Consider the following 19,666-nt stretch of genomic DNA (forward strand, 5'->3'; position numbering starts at 1 on the left):
TCCAAATTCCTTCTTGGCAAGGGGAATATTTGCACCAAAAACAGCCTTTTCTGACCAGAAAACAGGTTTTCTGTTCCAAATGAAAAACACTTTTTTTCTCTGCAGAAATGTTATTCTGTGTGCAAAAAATCCTCTTTTGCTTTGTCAAAGATGCTGTTTCGAGTATAAATTGATCCTATGTGAATTTTGCACAGAGCAAGTCCAAAATTTCCAACAGGCTTCAAAAAATGGATTGGTTCTCGAAGACTTTATCGCAGCAGGAAGAAAATGGCTAACATTACTCCTTGGAGAAGAAAAATAGTGAAGATTTACTGTATATACCCGACTATATGTCGACTTCATGTATAAGTTGAGGGCAAGTTTGGAGGCCAAAATTATGGATTTTGCTATGACCCATGGATAAGTCGAGGATAAAACTTAACAAAGGATCTAAAGGATGAAGCAAAGCAAAACAATGTCAAAGAACTTACACAATTCCAGCAGACGTAACTCTTTGTGCTTACTCTTAAGGCTGGATGGATGAGGGACTAAAGGGGATTGGTGCTTCATATATTATACTCTTGCCTTTCACCAGGAGATGATTCCTTCTTTTAAATAAGAGTTAGAATGATAGAATCATAGAATCATAGAGTTGGAAGAGACCACAAGGGCCATCCAGTTCAACCCACTTCTGCCATGCAGGAAATCCAAATCAAAGCATCCCCGACAGATGCCCATCCAGCCTCTGTTTAAAGACCTCCAAAGTCAACTCAGTTTTTTTGGGTCAATTTTTTTGACCTAAATTTCTAGACTTAAACATGAGTATATACAGTATATCCCTAAAAGAGAAAGAGATTTGGATCGGCCCAACTTTCTTGACTGGTGTGTTTCTCCAGCTCTTTGCTGGGGAAGATAAGCAATCTGAGACTTAGGGTAGTAGCAGCCAAAACATAAATTATCCTTGCATATATGCCCAACAGGATTCTACGCTATCTGCAAATTTGTTTTTTAAACAAAATTCTAGTTGTTGAGACTAGGAGGTTAATTCTGACATTTTCATTGCATTTCCTAGACATCCATTGGCATTCTTATGCCATCTTTGTTGCAAGACTCTGTCCCATTTTTCATTTCCATACTGAGCATGTTGGGGAGGATATTTCTTTCTTCCGTGTGCCTCCATGTAACAAAGTAAGAAATATATCTGGCCCAAACAAACTCCATGGCTCTTTTCCTTTAAGTCCGGGGCAACTTTAGAGATGCCTGATTTCTTCTCCCCAAATGGACCAAATGGACAAATAGGGATCAGGGTTGCACCCTTTTTTACCGCAAAAACCATCACTGGTGCTTCTGGGAGTAGAATCATTGAATGATAGAGTTAGAAAGGATGACAAGGTCAATCCAGTCCAATCCTGTGCCATGCAGGAATATACAACTAATGCGCTCTTGAAAGATGCCCATCCCACCTCTGTTTAGGCACCTCCAAACACTGCAAATTATATATATATATATATTGGGAGGGGGGGGGAGGAGAATGGGATAGGATGACCAGGCTCCATGAAACGGATGCTGCATTTTGCCCACCTTGCTTAACAATTTGCTGTATGTACAAAAAATGTCTGCGCCAAGGTGACATGGTAACTGCATTGTACCATCATAGAATCATAGAAATGGAAGAGACCACAAGGGCCATCCAGTCCAATCCCTTGCCATGCAGGAACTCTCCATCAAAGCATACCCAACAGATGGCCATCCAGTCTCTGTTTAAAGACTTCCAAGGAGGGAGACTACCCCAGACTCCAAGGGAATGTGTTCCACTATCATACAGCCCTTATTGTCCAAAAGTTCCTCCTAATGTTGAGGTGGAATCTCTTTTCCTGGAGGTTGCATCCATTGTTCCATTTTGTCCTATTCTCTGGAGCAGCAGAAAACAAGCTTGCTCCCTCCTCAATATGACATCCCTTCAAATATTTAAACAGGGCTATCATATCACCGCTTAACCTTCTCTTCTCCAGGCTAAACATCCCAGCTCCCTAAGTTGTTCCTCATAGGACATGGTTTCCAGACCCTTCACCATTTTAGTCGCCCTCCTTTGGACATGCTCCTATTTCTCAATATCATCAATATCATGTTGCAACATGTTTGCTAGGCAAGGCCTGTTTCGTCATCACAAAAACAAAGCAGATACTTCCAGAGTTTCCCGTACTTCCCAGAATACTGTTGTTAGCTGTTATCAAGTTGACATCAATTTATTGTGACCTTATGAATGTTGCTCCACAACAGTCCTGCTCAGCTCTTGTCAATTCAGGGCTTTGGCTTCCTTGATGTTATCAATCCATCTGAGTTGTGGTCCCTATTTTTCCTATTCCCTTCCACTTTACTGAGTGTTTCCATCTTTACCAAAACATCATGTCGCCTTATAATATATGTCCAAAGTGTGATGGCCATCTTTGCTTCTAATTCAGGCCTGCTTTGCTCTAGGGTCAACTTTTTGGCCTTTTTTGGGCAGTCCATTGGTATTCACCAAATTCTCTTCCAGCATCACATTTCAAACATGTTGATTTTATCCTGTGAGATTTCTTCCCTGTCCAGCTTTCACAGCTATACAGAGAAATAAAAAATCAGAACATAAAGGATCACCATAATTTTGCACGCAAAACTGGGAGCTGTAAAGCATGTTTGGGCAAGGGAAAAGCTACCAAATCCCTCTGCTCTGCCCTGCTGCCATCCAATTTAAACAAGTTAGTAAATTTAAGTGAAAGGGATTAGTGATAGCCCTCAGTGGCTTCTTGTAGCCTCTCTTTTATGCTAAATTGTCCTTCCCAGTCTACCAGATGATCTAAAGAGGGGCCACCATCTACATTTAGATTAAAATTCTGAACCCACAACCATTTCCATTTTTTTTTATGGAGGGAGAAAATGATTCTGCCCATATTTTTCACTGGCAATAAGAAACCATGGAGTAGTGGACTGATGCCCCATGAAAGCACATTTTGAGGGAACTCAATCTCGCTTCTTCTGCAACATATACCATAAGGTGTGTATAGTATTTTGTTTCTATACTGCCGAACAGTTATCTTAGCATCTTAATTAAGTCATTGTGTGACTGCTTCAACACATGGACAGCAGCAACACATTTGGGATTCCCCACTTGCTAAGAGCTCTTTTTCTCCATGCTTATCAGCCAAAAACAAAGCCTCAGAGATCTCTGGACACCTGGATAAGACTTCTAACTTAGGTTAGTTCCCCATCGATCAATCAAATCCTTGTTGAGATTGTATGCATTGGCTGTGATCAACAAGTACTTAGGTCCGCCTGACATTGATCCAGCAACATGGAGTGGAACAGATGTTTTTATGAGAACACGGAAGGATTCACGTGACCGGACTGAAGTCAGGTTACTTTCCAATTTCATTTTATAAACCAATGCAGCAGTCTATGAAGCCGAAGTACACTGACTTGGAAAGGTTTCTCCCTACTGTAGTTCTTGTCCAAGTGTCGTTCTGATAACCCTGTTGTTTTCAAATCCCATTACACATGCCAATAGCTTCATATGATAGTTGCGGGCAGGGGGAGATATGTGCAGACAGGATCCAGCTTGAAGGCAGCTTTTACCGGGTGCAAACGCAAAAGATTTTATTATCATGCATTCAACGAAATGAATCTTCGACACCATCGGTTACTTAAGTCGCATTTGCAGTCGTGCTTAAATCTGCAGGCCAGATCATAATACATTGGCCTCAAGTGCACATTGGATCTACTCCTGTCCCTGCTAGGCCAATGATAGAGATAGAGCCTGAGATGCAGAAACAGTGACCTGGAATAGTTTGGCCATAGGACCCTCGCCTGTCATGCCTTTCCTGTTCAAAGAGAAATCATTTGTCACTTTCCACTTCTTCTTCCTATGTCAGCTAGAAAGAATGGCAGCCTGACAAGTCTGTGGGAAGCACACACAGCCAGGAGCCATAGTTCACAACAAGAGCAATCCTACTGGATTTAATAAGAGGGGGAGCAAATGGCTTGGGGGTGCCTCATGACTTACCGTATATACTCAGTGATATATCAACCTCGTGTATAAGTCGAGGGCAAGATTTGGGGCCAAAATTATGGATTCTGATATGGATGAGTGGAGGATAAAACCTAGAGGCATGTAGCAAAGGATACAAAGGATGACATTTATTGTATCCATACATAAATGTCTTATTCAGATCCTACTAATCCCGATTCGTCTCAGCACTCCTTTGAGGGGAAGCGCCAAAGAAGTGCCGCTGCTGCCATTTTCCCACCCAAGCATTCAAAAAGGCTAGAAGAGCATCATGTTAGAAAGAGTAGATGGGGTTGGTGCTTCTTTTGGTTCCTCCTAGGATGGACTATGCTCTTACCTTTTTCCCACTCTACTCAGAGTTAAAATACAGTGCTTAAACTGACTCGTGGATAAGTCGATCCAGCTTTTCGGGGTCAGATTTTTTGACTGAAATTTCTAGACTTATACATGAGTATATACAGTAGTCTTAAAATGGGAGGGCTTTGGCTTAACCGGATTGGGGATCACAGGGACAGGCATTCACAAACCACTCCTTGCCCGCCGTTTTGGTTCCTTTTTTTGGAGCATGAGACTAGCTTCTGTGTCGCAATGGTTTGGGACCCATCTTGTGCCATTAACAGGACTGTTTCCTTTGAGCTGCTGTTGCTGCTGCTGGTGGTGCTGGGCGGCCGCTGTTCATTTCGACAGTGCTTGTGCGTTCCTCCCAAGCTGTCATGCATGGTGCGTTGTCTGTGCCTTGATTTACACACTTTTACTCCCGCTAGCCTTCCGTCAGAACAATTGCATGAGTAAATGAGGCATGATCCGCCAGAATGGATGTGCGCGTGTGTTGTTGCATTTTCAAAAAAAATAAAATATCAAACGATGATGATGATTTGTTCTGTTCCAAACTGTTAAAATGCTTTTTAGCTCATTGCAACCCCCCTCTCGTTTTTCGTAGAGCGTAGAACAAAAAAATCTGGCAAGATGAGGAGGTTTTATATCCGTTCTGTTGATATACTGTGACTAATTTATGTCAGTGCTGAAATTATGCCATATTAGAATATATTGTGCCATTAATGCTTTGGAAATGCGGGGGGGGGGGATGTTCATGTTTGCAGCAGCTTAGAAACTCTAAATATCCTCCCAAGGTTATACTCTTTGAGCTTTTACTTGGTTATTTTCTCTCCCTCTTTGCTTATTTAAAAGGGGTGCCTTTTAAAACAGCATGGCATTCCCTCCTTCAGCTGATGCAGCTCCATTTTCAAAAAGGGAAACTTCTCCAGAATAATTTAGCATGAGATGTTTGGTTACCCAAAGCTAGTCCTTTCCAGTGTCAGAGTTTGTACCCAGCCCATACTCCAGTATCACCATGTTGTCATAGAAAGGATCCCAGCATGTCTGCTTTGTGATCCTTAGAAACTCTCGAGTTAAACCGGATGTGCCAACCTGCCTCTTCTCTACATTCATTAAAATTAAGCACTTCCCCCCCTTAACCCATCCGTAAACATAAATTCAATCGGCAGCTAGCACATTTCCCAGTCAGCAAGCAGTATTGTGAATTTTATCTTCTCTTGCAGAAATCAATTCGTCTTCGTTGCAACAGATGAAATTTCTTGTAACACCTCTGCAGGTAACAATCATTGATACTTCTTGATGCATCCATCTGAGTCTCAATATCCTTTTACACATGCCGCAGTTAATCACGAGAGAAAGCCTAGTAAAGCCCATAAGATAAATCTTTGGAATAGTTTCACTCGGTTGTAGCTCAAAGCCTCTAGGCTTTGGTGCAGGGAACACATTAGGGTATTCTGCTGACGTTGATGTTTTGTTTCACGTTTACATGATCTTGGAAAGTAGCCGTTGTTCTGAAGTTTCTTTTAAAAATACTGCTGCAGTGGAGAAGGGAGGGAGGGAGGGAGGGAGGGCAGACAGAGGGACGGAGGGAAGAAAGAAGGAGGGAAGGAGAGAGAGAAGGAGGAAGGAAGGAAGGAAGGAAGGAAGGAAGGAAGGAAGGAAGGAAGGAGGGAGGGAGGGAGGGGCGGACGTACGGAAGAAGGAATGAGGGAGGGAGGGAGGGAGGGAGGGAGGGAGGGACGGAGGATTGGGAATAGGATTGAAAACCCATTAGGCACAATTCTGAAAAAGAATTAGCTCAATTGTAATCAGTGGGATCTTTTACACAGGTTTTTTTAGTGATGCAGTTGTTAACCAATGTAGTTTTCATTGCTCCTGCAGTTGCTCCCTATATCTACCAATATCTCCATTTGCATGATTCTTTCTGACAGTATATTTTTTGTACATTACATCCTAATGCCAATGGCCTTAGATTCCCTTTCATATAGGGTTGGTCAACTGTTAGAAGCTAGGGGGTTGCATTAGCATTCAAGAGACCATACCCCAAGTTGTATCCCCTTGCGAAAAATCAAGTTTTTGCCCCAAATTTGCCACATTTTTCGAGCCGCTTTCTGCCATTTTAGGTTCAGTTGAGGCTTTCTCTACAATAGGAAAGGCCTCTCCTATTCTTAAAATGGCCCAGGTAGGATAAAACGTGGCAACGGTTGTCCCTGTGAACACTAGAGGATGCCTGGGGGGCATGCTTTGGAAAATATTGACCCCTGTGGGGCTGAAGGGCCACAAAACAGCCCTGTGGGTCCACAGGCCACAATGTGCCCACCCTAGAAGGTAAAAAACCTGAAATGTGCTCAAACATTGGGACAATTCAGTCACACAGTAGAAGCTATGGTAACTTCCAAAAACCCATACAACAGTATGCAGCATTTGGATGGCTATAAAAATAGCTTTAGGGTCTATGCTTTGAGTGAATGTGCTGATTGCAAAATTTCCATCTGTCATCTTCTTGTGAAACAAATGCACAAACCCACTCACCCGTGTGGGACATTTCTCCATGTGCGTTCATGCTGAATGGGCTAAAGCAGTGGTTCCTTGGTCCTCCAGATGTTTTGGACTTCATATCCCAGAAGCCCCAGCTAGCGTGGTCAATGGTCATGAATTCTGAGAGCTGAAGTTTAAAACATCTGGAGAACCAAAGGTGAAGAACCACTGTGTTAGATAAAGAAGAAAATGGCTTTATGTCATCTTTGTTAGATTCAACTGGAATAGACGCATTGAGTCTATTCTTGAATGGCGGATCAACATGTATGTAAATTTCACCAATTCAGTGGGTCTGCTCTATTTGACACTGAGTATAGGATCCCTAGTCATTGTGTTTGACATATGTCTGCAGATCAGTTTCATATCTAAGAGGACTGCCAGGTCTGAGAGTCTATGAATGGCATTTAGAATTGGTGACAAGCTCAATGGCTAGTCTTCCAGGGCTTGGGCAATTGGAAAGTACACTCATCTCTCCATATTTGCAGATTTGATATTTGCTGATTTGATTTGATTAATATGTTATTTCTAGGAATGTCTAGGTCCTCTGGTGCAACTCTATAGTCAACGTTTTAACTAAAAGTTGCACTGAAAGACCTAGAGATTCCTAAAGAGAATACTCTGCTAGGCATTCATAACTCCTCCAGTGCAGTTCTATGGTCATGGGACCTAGAGATTCCTAGAGAGGTGTCCTCTCAGGTCAAAATATGCTGTTTTTGTTATTTGCTGTTTTTCCATATTCACAGGGGTCTTGTGCCTCTAACCCTAGCGAATATGGAGGGACAAAAGTATAGCCCAACCTGCCTGGGAGTAAGTCTCATTGAAACCAGAGGGTTTGCTTCTTTGCAAACATGTTGAGAATTTTGCACTCAGTTAAATTTCTGCATATGACTAAAGAAGGTTTAAGACTGATTGTCCTGTACACCTTTTAACGTCTTTGCCTTAAAGAAACCAGTAGAGCTTCAAAAGCTTGGAACATGTGTTTTGTGTATTTTGATTGGCCCGATCAAGCTATCATTACTTTGTGGATTTGGGACGTCATTGTACTTTGCTACACTGCCGACACAGCCACCCTGGATATGTTTCCTATACATATGGGGGAAAGCAATGGTTCTGAATCCCATTTTGGGAGAAAGAGGGATATAAATCCAATCAATAAATAAAATCTGTAGCAAAGTGGAGCTTCTTTTGCTTTTACGTGATGCACACATAACACACATGCACTTTGCAAGGCCAGTATTTAATCATGCATCCCTTTCTTTGGGGGGGAATGCTCTCCTCTTTAAGTGGTGTTTAGTACCAGAACCTTTTATACTGTGATGTCTTGGGAGTTTGCATGCAGAAATGGTGTGGAGTATTCTGACCCCCTTACTCACCCTACAAGTGTCCAATGGTTTGATAAGTACTTATCTTTAAAATATTTCTTTAATGTTTTCAAAAGAATATTACATCTGAGTAATCCAGTTATTTTCTGACTTCATTAATTATATGTTTTCACAGATAACAGATGACATGTAATATGCATACAGCCCCTTGCGGACCTAAATCCTATTCAAAGACATAGTTGTGTTAGTGTGGAAAATCAGTACGCAAGGGGATCTTGTCGCACCTTTGAGACTAATGGCAAGAAAGAAGTTGGTAGCATGAGCTTTTGTAGATTTGAGAGCCTTAGGTGCATGGTTGGGTGGAGAATACAGATGCAGACCTATATAAGCCTTTTATGTGTGACGATGCCAATTCATAGTTATGAAGTTAAAGGCTTTCACACCTGACATCCATTGTTTTTTGTGGGTTTTTCAGACTATGTGGGCATGTTCTAGAAAAGTGTATTCCTTATGTTTCACCAGCATCTGTGGCTGGCATTTTCAGAGAATGCTGGCATCTTCAGAGAGTGATATATATATTGTGTTACTCCAGGTTGGGTAGAATAATTTACACATTAATCTGTGTATTGTTCTGTTGTTGAATGTCAAGGCCTCAGGATGGGAGGATATGCAAAGAAGATTGTGTCTGCTTACTCCTCCCAACCTGGAGTCACACAGTATATATATATCACTCTCTTCCATGCCAGCATTCTCTGAAGATACCAACCACAGATGCCAGCAAAACGTCAGGAATAAACTCTTCTAGAACATGGCCACATAGCCCGAAAAACCCACAAAAAAACTGTGGATGCTGGCCATGAATGCCATCGACTTCACTTGTCAATTCAAATTCACATATTTGTAGGGTATGGAGATGAGGTGGCAAATGCAGGTTTAACAATGGTCATTATGGACAAAGGCAGAAGGAAAGCTGTTGTATAAAACCAAGGGGAGTAGATAACCATATGAAGGAGTCTTGGGATGTGGTGTGGGAAACAGAGAGGGATGACAGTTAAAGCAGTGGCCCACTGCATTAATTCTGAAGTGTGGCGCTGTCAAAGGGTGCATCTACATTGTAGAAATAATGCAGTTTGACTCCACTTTAACTACCATGGCTCCATCTTACAGAGTCCTGGGATTTGTAGTTTGACAGGTCACCAGTAATCTTTAGCAGAGAAAGCTATAGACCTTGTAAAGCTACAAATCTTAGATGTCCATATGATGGAGCTACAACATTTAAAGTAGTATCAAAGTGTATTAATTCTACAATGTAGATGCACCCCAAGTCATGCCATTTTGGGTCCCTAATATTTTGAGCCAACGCAGCACTTTCACGATCCTGTTAGCATGGCAAGAAATAGTGGCGTACAGCTTACATGGGAACTGACTTGGCTTTTTTAAAAACCACAGCAGGTTAGCTGTTAGGGTAAGAGGTGCAATTATGGGACCAGCAGTTCCAACCCAGTAAACATTTGGATTATCCTCTCTTCTTGCATAGTTGGGAGTTTGATTAATCCTGCTCTCACCCGCTGCGAGAAACACTGGCAACCCTTCCTGGCATCTTTGTCATTATCTCTTTGACAGCTTGCCTTTCTCGCACTTCACAGTTCTAGGTCAATTCACATGGTTAGTCAAACGTGACAACTTGACAAGATTATGGCAAGCTTGGGTTCTGCAATTTGTAAATGGAGGGGCTTGCTCACCAATCCTTGGTTGATAACAAAGCCGGGCAAGAACAAAATAATAATGAATTATCTCTGTTTGTGTCACCCGCTCAAGGACGGGTGGGCGCCTCTGCATGTAGAAAACGCAGCCGATGGTATGAGTAATCCAAGGATTAAGCAGTTTTCCAGGTGTATGACAAGCAAAAGAATGTTTACTCGGAGACAAATGGTTGAATGTTGCTTATGCGTATGTAAGACCTACCTTCAATGGGCTCACACAACTTGCAGTTCACCAAGGTAATATAGTTCACCCCATCAGAGGATTTGATAAACTTTCAGGGATTGCAGAAACAGAGTACACACTAGAATCCTGTTAGTATTTTATGCAAAATAATTTCCCATTGCACATTGCACATCTAGATTGAGGTCAAGAGTTGCACATGTGGTACCATTCTGCATTGTCACCCCAAAACATGGGGAGAACTTAGGGTCCCCACCAACTGTTTCAGTGTCTCCTTAAACGTTGAGGGAATTGTTCAACTCAGAGGAGGCCTGCAAAATTTGGGTAACCTAAGGGATCTTTTCACTTGTATATACCAGTACTAACTGTGGGAGGTGAATAAAGTTTGGTGATTAAGAAATGCGGGAGGCGCATAAAGAAGATTTATTTATAGATATGCAAGAGAGCATGCAAACACACAGTAATAATTCAGTATGAGACACCATACATGGTGGTTAAATGCCTGTACTGCAGCCATTCACTCGAAACCACAAGGTTGCGAGTTCAAGACCAGCAAAAGGGCCCAAGCTCGACTCAGGCTTGCATCCTTCCGAGGTCGCTAAAATGAGTACCCAGACTGTTGGGGGCAAATTAGCTTACTTGCTAATTAGCTTACTTGCTGTTCACCACTATGATCTTTGGAATAGCCGTATATAAATAAAACAAATTATTAATTATTATTAACCAAAATGGAGATATGGAAATAGCGGAGGCTTATGGTTATAGAGAGGGTGGTATTTACTAATCCTATAGAAGAATGCACAGAAAGCAGGGTGTTGTTCAGACAGCATCTGAAGAGGAAGCTCTGGATAGTTGGACAGAGCTCTGGTAGGTGGCAGCTGTATGCACAAAGTGACCGTGTGTGAGATGGATTTATATCTCCTATTCAGTGCCCTCAAGGGATACTTAACATTCCCATAGAAAGTACAAAGAATTTGATTGCTTTCCCATGGAACTGACAAAAAGGGCAATTCTGGTAGATGGTTTTAAGTCTGGATTAACAAAATGGTGATTGACTGTAGGCCAACCACAAGATGGATAGGGAAGTTGTTTGGGAACATGTGAGGTTTTGGGATCTTGGGAAGACTAGTGAGAGGCTTCAGGGGCCACAAGAATAATGTCCCAGAGCCACTGATCTAGATGAATCCAAGTCTGGACACTTGGATCAAGGCCCAGTTCCACTTTTTTCCCTTCATAATTGCTGTGTTTGGGAAGCATGGTCTGGTTTTGGCAGGGAGAAGCTCAACATTGACACTCAGTACAGTAAAATAGTTTCCTCATATTTCTCTCCTTTCCACCTCTGTCCTCTCTCTCTCTCGCTTTCTTCCTCATAACAGCAGTGAAATCCGTGTTTGTGCAGATGTCTTTTTAGTCTGCAAAGAGAAACCATACAAATAGCAACAATTCAGGAGCGCATTGAAGGGAAAACATGATGAGAAAAGAAATCCAATAGCCAGCGTACTGAAGCACGGATTGTCCCGGTTTACTGGTTTCCAAGCTAACAATATAGCCTGTTCTGTCATCCCTTTGAGAGTGGTATCTGCATCCAGAGGGCTAACCTTTTGAGCTTCTCAATTTTCATGTCATGTAAAGGCGTGTTTTAAAAAATTAGCATTTAAAAAGAAGGGAGCCTGCATGCTTTCAGTTTAAGCTGACACTGTTCCTTTTCCTCTGTGGAAATGAAATTTATTAATCATAATAAAATCATCATATTCTGAAGGTAGAGGTCACCCTGAGGAGAGAAAAAAAAGTCTATTCATCATCTGGAATAAAAATTGATGCATATTCACAGATAATATCGATGTGTTGGTCCTTTGGAAAAGTCTTCCTCTGTATTCTAACTTCTCTGTTTCTACGCGAACTTGACCTTCCGCTGCACAAAGCAGGATATGGTCTTTTCAAAAGCCCAAAGCCAATCCAACTTGCAATTTCAACCTAATACAGAGTGATGAATACACAAAAAGAGATCCTTGTTGACATAATTTACTCCATTCAACTGAGTGGAGGAACTCCACCGCTGTCAAAACCCGAGTGTGAAAAGTGAAATTAGAACAGGGTTGTGGCATTTCAGGCAAAACATCTAATTTCGGTCGGGACAGGAAATTCAAACAGTTGGTCTCTCCAGCTTTCAATTTGTTAACGTTCTTTCCACGCGGAACGTGGAGAAATAGATGATGGTAATTCCCTAAAACAAACAAAACCAAATTCAAATTAAGTTCCCCCTCAATTGCACTGGCCATTCGGTTGTTGTATACCAGCTTGTAGTTTGGTGAGCTATTTCACCTTCTCTGTCAGAGAGCTCGGGTGCCACAACAAGCTACAAATCCTAGGATTCCTTAGTGTTGAGCCATGGCAGTGAAAGTGGTGTCAAATTGCATTAATTCTGCAGTGCAGATTGGACCTCAAACTCATAAATTTATCACATGGGACTTGAGGAATGGGAACAGAGCGGAATGGAAGGGAATGTAATGGAATGGAAATGGGGGGATGTATGTTATCGCACGGGAGAACGCCACCAATGCCACCGGGAGTCCCTAATCCATTCCCCAACCATTCCACAGCAGCCGATCTTGATCATCGGCAGCATTCTCCCGTGCGATAACATACGTTTCCCCCCCCCCATTGCGTTCCATTCCCTTCCATTCTGCTCCGTTCCTGTTCCCCAAGTCCTATGCAATAAACTTATATGTCTCTCTCTTCCAATGGATGGGGCATCCAGGAAAGCAAGGCTTTGGTAGCAAAGGCTCAGGAAGCCCTTATCAGCATCATTACCAAATGTGATCAGCTGTCCAGGGGCGTTCAAGTTGGGACACCAATTGAGGAGTAAACTTTCCTTTTGGCAATCTTTTCATGTTGTACTCATTGCTATTGGGTTGGGAGAGGGTACACACCTGTATAGTTCAGATTCCTTGGTCCTGCCCTATATAACTTTGCTGATCAGAGCCTTCACACTTGATGGAGTCCACACTCCAGACCAAGGGACCTCTTATCCAGCCATGAGGAGGACCAGGTCTGTTTTCCCTGGGATAGTCTGGCTAGAAACTAATATTTAGAGGCCAAATTCTACCTTTTGCTCCAAGGGGATGCCGGAACCCATCAGCTGATCCATTGCTTTTTGTGGGTTTTTCTGGCTATGTGGCCATGTTCTAGAAGAGTTTATTCTTGACGTTTTGCCATCATCCATTATTTATAATAGTGATACATGTGATTTTTCAATATTAAACAATAATTTTGGGGAGGCCTAGAATTACAGCCAAGTGTCAATCAGAACTGGGACCTCAAGGAAGAGCATGCATCAACCTTAGTGTGTATATACTTTTGTTGCATTTTTGTTAAATTTGCTTAGCATAGTTTTAGCATATTTCAACCAGAATCTAACAGAGAGAATGTGATTTGCCCAAGGTCATGCAATGGATTTTATAACCAAGTGGAAGTTCAATGCTCAAACAGTATTGGCTCTCCTGCAATAAGGGATGGGGCAGAGAAAGCATTAAAAAATGCAGAAGCCCTCTCATACTTTTGCCTAGCAGGGGAAAATATTTTGCACTCCAATCTGCAAAGTGGAAATTAGTGAAGATTTACATTTCTAGGGCAGAGTGTCCTTGCAGCTTAACCTGTCCATCTTCTGTTTTGTAAAACTGTCCATTGTCTGAAACATAAACAAGATAAAGCTGTCCAAGGAGAATTGTTGGCTCATATTTTGAGCAGGTGAGCCGCCGTCCAGGGTAAGCCTCCTTTGCTCAGAACGTATGCTTCCTCTGCTGAGGATCGACGTACATTTCATCCAGAATCCTTTAGAAAAGAAATCTCACTAAGTCCTATTTTCACTGGGATGACCTGGAGACACGTTAATTTAAATGCCTTGCTTAAAGTCACCTTGAGCGCTATGGAAATGCATCACATAAATGAACACATAATAAAAGAACGGGATATCTTCTCTTGCCACTCTGTGTTCCCACAATTTTATGAGACAAGAAATACGAGCCAGCTGCCTAATAAATAAATGATTGATTGATTGGCACCTAAGGGGTGAGTTCCCATTGTCCCCTTTTAGCAAGTACATTGTACTCTGTCCCCTGATGGCATTATACTGTGTGTTTCCTCACCTCTGAGCCCCATCCTTGGATGGTGGGAAATCACTAGGCAGAAAGACATCAGGGCATTTTTTTTTATGCTGTCCGATCAATTTTGACTTATGGTGACCCCATGAATGAGAGGCCTCCAAGACACTCTGTCATCAGAAGCCCTGCCCAGGTCCTACAAACTCAATGGTTTCCATGATGGACTCAATCCACCAAATGTGGCCTTCCTCTTTTCCGCCTGCCTTCCACTTTTCCAAGCTTTATCGCCTTTTCCAGTGAGCTATGTTGTCCCATGATATGGCCAAAGTATTAGAGCTTCAGTTTAGTCATTTTTGCTTCTTATGAAAATTCAGGCTTGATTTGCTCTAGGATCCATTTTTGGCAGTCCATGACATCTACACACTGAACCTCCCTCCGACACCACATTTCAAATGAGTTGATTTTCCTCCTATCAGGTTTCTGCACTGTCTAGCTTCACATTACTATGGCATGGACAGTTCTGAATTTGTATTTCAATGGTATATCTTTGTAGCCAAGTGCCATATATATATATATACACATACACACACACACACACACACACACACACACACACACACACATTATATATTGGGAGAAATATATAGGTTAAAACCCTGGATGGAGGCCACAGCACATGGACATCATTGTTGCACGACCTGTATGGACAGGCACATGTAATCATGCCACCTGTGCACCAATAGTAGGGCTGGATGCATGCAGACGCCCAGCACTACAGAACCCCAATTTCAGCCCCAGGCCAGCGCAAAGCACTGGCCTGTACTGAGCCAACCTTCATAGATACTTTTCCTAGACACACTGAAGAAATAAACCAAGCCGACACCACTTTAACTGCCGTTTCTAAATCCTGTTGAATTCTGGGGGCTGTCATTTTGTGAGACTTGTAGCCATCTCTATCAGAGACCTCTGGTGCCACAACATGTTCCAGAATCCCATAGCATTGAGCCACAACAGTTAAAGTAATATGTGCCTGGATTATTTCAGCAGTGCTGGCACAGCCTTGGTTAAGAATAACAACCCATGTGTTAGATGCTCCTTTTTCTAACATGCATTTGGGGAGCACCTATCAATATTGACCCAGGACCACCGGTAGCGTCCGATTGCCCTTAGGGGAAGATGTCAGAGAACATTACCAACCCCGCCATTCAGGAGCCATGCGTCTTGGCCGGCTGGTACAACTTTCCTCGAGCTAATTATACATTTTGTGTCCCCCTCATCATTTTCCTTTGCAGACGGAACACATTTTCCCAGGGGATATTGCTTCCCCTAAAGTGCTGAGTCAGTTCATTTCCAATATAATTGGATCGAGTGGAATGTTTGATTGCATTCATTTTGCAGTTCCTTTCTGTTTTTAACCTCTGGTGGTTCCACCGCCACCGCTGTTTAGTGTGGGCTTGTGCGTGCATTATTAATCTGTTATTAATTTATTAATCCCTGGCTCTGCTTTCTTTTTAGTTACGGACGACTTTATACTGCAGACCCCTACCACCACACACTTGCTCCAGCAACCACCTACGGCGTTGGTGCCATGGTAAGTGCCCACTCCTTTCTCCCTATCCACCCCAATCTCCCCCCTTTCCATGCTTTCCTTCCCCGCCTTTCCCCCGTTCTTAGCATGGTTGACATCTTCTCACTTTCCCTTAATTGAATTTGTCTCTTATGCTAACGGCAGCTAAAATGCCACATTAATCCTTCCTGGTAAACTTGATAAATGTCTTAATTTCTTGGCAAATGTAATGCATGATATATATATATATATATATATATATATATATATATGCACAAGTATCACCTAGATGAGCACTTACCCTAATGGAATAATTAGTCATTTTGATAATTAAATCCATCACTAAATGAAATGCATTCACAGTAATGTCCATTCTTTTTCTTTTCTCCCCCCCCCCCCTTATTATTTTGCCTTGAATTTACATTGCCCCAAGGTTCAAGTCACACCACTGCTTATAATACAGAGCTGAAATCCAGATTGCCTGGCCTCTGCTATTAGTCAGGCCAAATCCCTGCTATTTTTCCCTGCCTTTATTATAGTTAATATTTAAAATTATTTCTGTATGAAGAAAACAAAAAAAGAGGGGAAGAGGAACTGGCTGGCTAATCCTCTTCCTTGGAAACCAAGTATCTAGATTTCTGATCTATATAAATAATGGTGGATGGGAATCTGAAATTCATCCATCAAAATCCCACAAACAAATTGTATGGATGGGCTTTTTGTCCAATAGGGAAATCACGATCCAGGAGGCATGAATGGATCGGCATTTCTCTCTTGTAGTCAATATAATGGGTGCAATGAAGCAAAAAATTACCCTTAAGAAGAACTGCAACAAATTCAGTTAAACAGGTAGAAGTTAGACTGCTGCCACATTGCAGAAATAAAGCAGCTTGGCAGTGCTTTAACGGCAATGGCCCAAAGCTGTGGACTTCTGGAATGTGAGATATTTAGCCTTCCCTATCAGAGAGCTCTGGTGCCCCACCAAATGACAAATCCCAGATTTCCATAGCGTCAAGCCATGGAGGTTAAAGTAGTGGCAGATTGCTTTATTTCTGCAGTATGGCAGCAGCTTTGGTCCCTCTAAAACTCTGCTTGGCTTAAAGGCTGACCACAGAAAGCTTCTGTTGTTCTGAAACATGTAGTCTACTCAAGAATATAGGGCTAAATCCAGGTCCGTTAAGATGCATAGCACTTGTAAGTCACAACTAGTTTAGACTCCATTGATTTTACTCAGTTTATCTGAAGTGGTCTTATATATATTTTTCATAAAATAAAAAGTGCCGTTTATCAATCCCTTTTCGGGAATCTGAACCAGTGTGGCATGTCAGATATCTCATATATCCTCCTTGATCATCTCCTTATTCATGTCAATAGAGGAAGGTGTTCCATATGCATCTTCCCATTTCCACAAGTGAATCAGCTTGGTATCTATCTATCTATCTATCTATCTATCTATCTATCATCATCATATTTGTGTGCCATTTGTTATCATGGAACCTCCAGCCATTTCACATTCAAAAATGCCCATAAGCAACATTAAATGCCATCAAAACCATGATGTTTATCACACTATACTCTTAAAGTGCTACTATTCCACTTTGGCTCCTCTAGCTGCCTCCTGTTGCATTCTGGGATTGGCAGTTTTAAGGAGGGGTATTTAGAATTCTCAGATTCTAAATACCCCTCCTTAAAACTGCCAATCCCAGAATGCAACAGGAGGCAGCTAGAGGAGTCAAAGTGGAATAGTAGCACTTTAAAAGTATAGTGTGATAAACATCCATGTTAACAATAGAGTCATAGAATGATGGTATCATCAAGTTGGAAGGGGCCTCATGGACCATCAAGTCCATCTCGAGGTAAAGCATCCCCAGCAGGTAGCTGTCCAGCCTCTTTCTGAAAACATTCATAGAAGGTGACCATGCCACTTCTCTAGGCAATTGATTCCATTGCCAAAGTGCTCTTACCCTCAAGACATTCCTTCTAATGTTCAATCAAAGTCTACTCTCCAGTCATTTCAAAGCATTAGACCTGGTCCTACCTTCTAGGGTGGCAAAGAACAGGCCTGTGTCCTCCTCTCTGGAACAGCCCTTGACATATTTAAAGAGCTCACTCATGTCACCCTCAGCCTTCTCTTCACCAAGCTGAACCTGTCCAGCTTCTTCAACCTTTCCTCACATATTTGGTTCGCCATAATCCTTATCATCCTTGGCCTTTTCTGAATTTGCTCCAATGTGTCCATATCCTTCATGAAATGAAGCATCCAGAACTGAATACAGTTCTCCATATGGTGTATGACCAGCACAGAATATAGTGAGACTATCACTTCCCTTGACTTGGAAGCTATGGGGTCAAACAGGCCAAAGGAAGGGATTCGAGGCCACTTTGGGGGCATGGCATTTAGATGACACATGCCCCCGAAGTGCTTGAAATTTTGCTATTTTTTGGGGGGGGGACTAAAATTAAGCAGAAATAAACAGCTCTAGCTTAGAAAGTGTGCACCTTCAACCATGCATATTAAACACCCTGATGCGAGACCGGTCCCAAATGAGCACTCCATCCTAACCCTTACCCTAAAGTTGCATATAAATGCACCGATACAGATGCGCATTTTAAAAAGTACGGAGGTCAGGGCAGCAATGCAAAAAAAGTGAACGAGTGATGCCTCCAATTGCTATAAATACAACATACACAAACCAGACAGTCCAAGATGGGATGTGGGGTGAAGGGGGCATGTGCGAGAACATGATTGTGAATTGCCAGTGTTTTACTGGATGCACCTCTGCTCTGAAGCCCTGCCCAGTGGAGGTTCACAGGTGTGACTGTGTGCACAATAAAAGGGAATAGCCATCCAATGCGATGGCATCTTGGGAGCAAGCAGTCGCCGGCAGTGTGTTTGTGCAATGGTTCACATGGATGGTGGGGAGGGAGGTTCAAAAAGTTAAATAAAAATACCCAGCTTGATGCCGCGCCATGCAGTCATGGTGTGCGCATGCGGGCCGCCTTGGGAGCAGAGGGTCTGGTCAGCAGGGTCTCGGCCCACTGTCAGCAGAAGCAGTTGTGAGCCACTTTTTCCTGCCCCTATGCTTCCATTAAAGCAAGCTAAAATAGCATTTGCCTTCAAAGTTCGAGCATCACACCGCTGACCCACGTTCAGTTTATGACCAATGATAATCCCACATATTCCCCCCAAAGAATGCCAAATTCATCAACGTTCTTGGGAAAGATTTCAGAAAGCGCGATGCCAAGTGGTGAAAACAACTTAGAGAGTTAAAGGTATTAAAGGCACAAATTCTTCATTGCCTGCTGATTTTAGGGAATTTAGGCGTGCAGATCTTCCCCTATTTCATTCTTGTTTGTGAAATCAAAAAAATGATCAACACTTTTCTCCCCGATGAACAAAATCATGAGTGATTTTTCAACAAATTTGTTTTTCTCATTTGGGAACTTTATGTGAATTTTTTTTTCAAATGCCTTGCGTTTTGTGCAGAACTCATCTTCTGCAAATGGAGTTTTTTGGGCACAAAAACAAATTTTGCAGGGGCTGAAGCTTTTTTTGAGACATACATACATACCAAGGGGCTATTTAACATTATCCCACTTTCTTTTTCACTCTTTATTTGAGCACTACCTTCAGAAACACTGCTTGACAAACCTGGCACAAATTAGGTGTGCTTCGACATCAGTTGATTTCAATAAGACCTAAGTACAGATATCTTTGCGTTGGATGGTGGTTGTTGCATTTAATCAACATACATGATCAGCTATGTGTTTAATATATACCATCACTGGGAAGACTTGTGCGTTTGCAAAATCATGGTGGTATTAACCAAAGGCAATG

At 42.2% G+C, this 19,666-nt stretch overlaps 1 protein-coding gene across 11 annotated transcripts in view; it reads left to right on the forward strand.

The window, feature by feature from the left end:
* RBFOX1 (RNA binding fox-1 homolog 1) overlaps window positions 1-19,666 on the forward strand; it is a 1,300,148-nt gene that overhangs the window by 1,269,946 nt on the left and 10,536 nt on the right. For 7 of the 11 annotated variants that reach the window (XM_089540301.1, XM_089540299.1, XM_089540304.1 and 4 more), the window contains one exon: window positions 15,777-15,852. In XM_089540301.1, the coding sequence (XP_089396427.1) occupies window positions 15,777-15,852 (76 nt within the window). Of the gene's footprint in view, window positions 1-5,580; window positions 5,634-15,776; window positions 15,853-19,666 lie in introns of all 11 variants that reach the window. The other 4 variants (XR_016282484.1, XM_089540303.1, XM_089540302.1 and 1 more) reach the window with 1 other exon arrangement.

The sequence above is a fragment of the Sceloporus occidentalis genome, unplaced genomic scaffold (genome assembly GCF_023333645.1).
Source record: "Sceloporus occidentalis isolate IW3139 unplaced genomic scaffold, rSceOcc1.0.p SCAF_10, whole genome shotgun sequence".
Classification (NCBI taxonomy): Eukaryota; Metazoa; Chordata; class Lepidosauria; order Squamata; family Phrynosomatidae; genus Sceloporus; species Sceloporus occidentalis.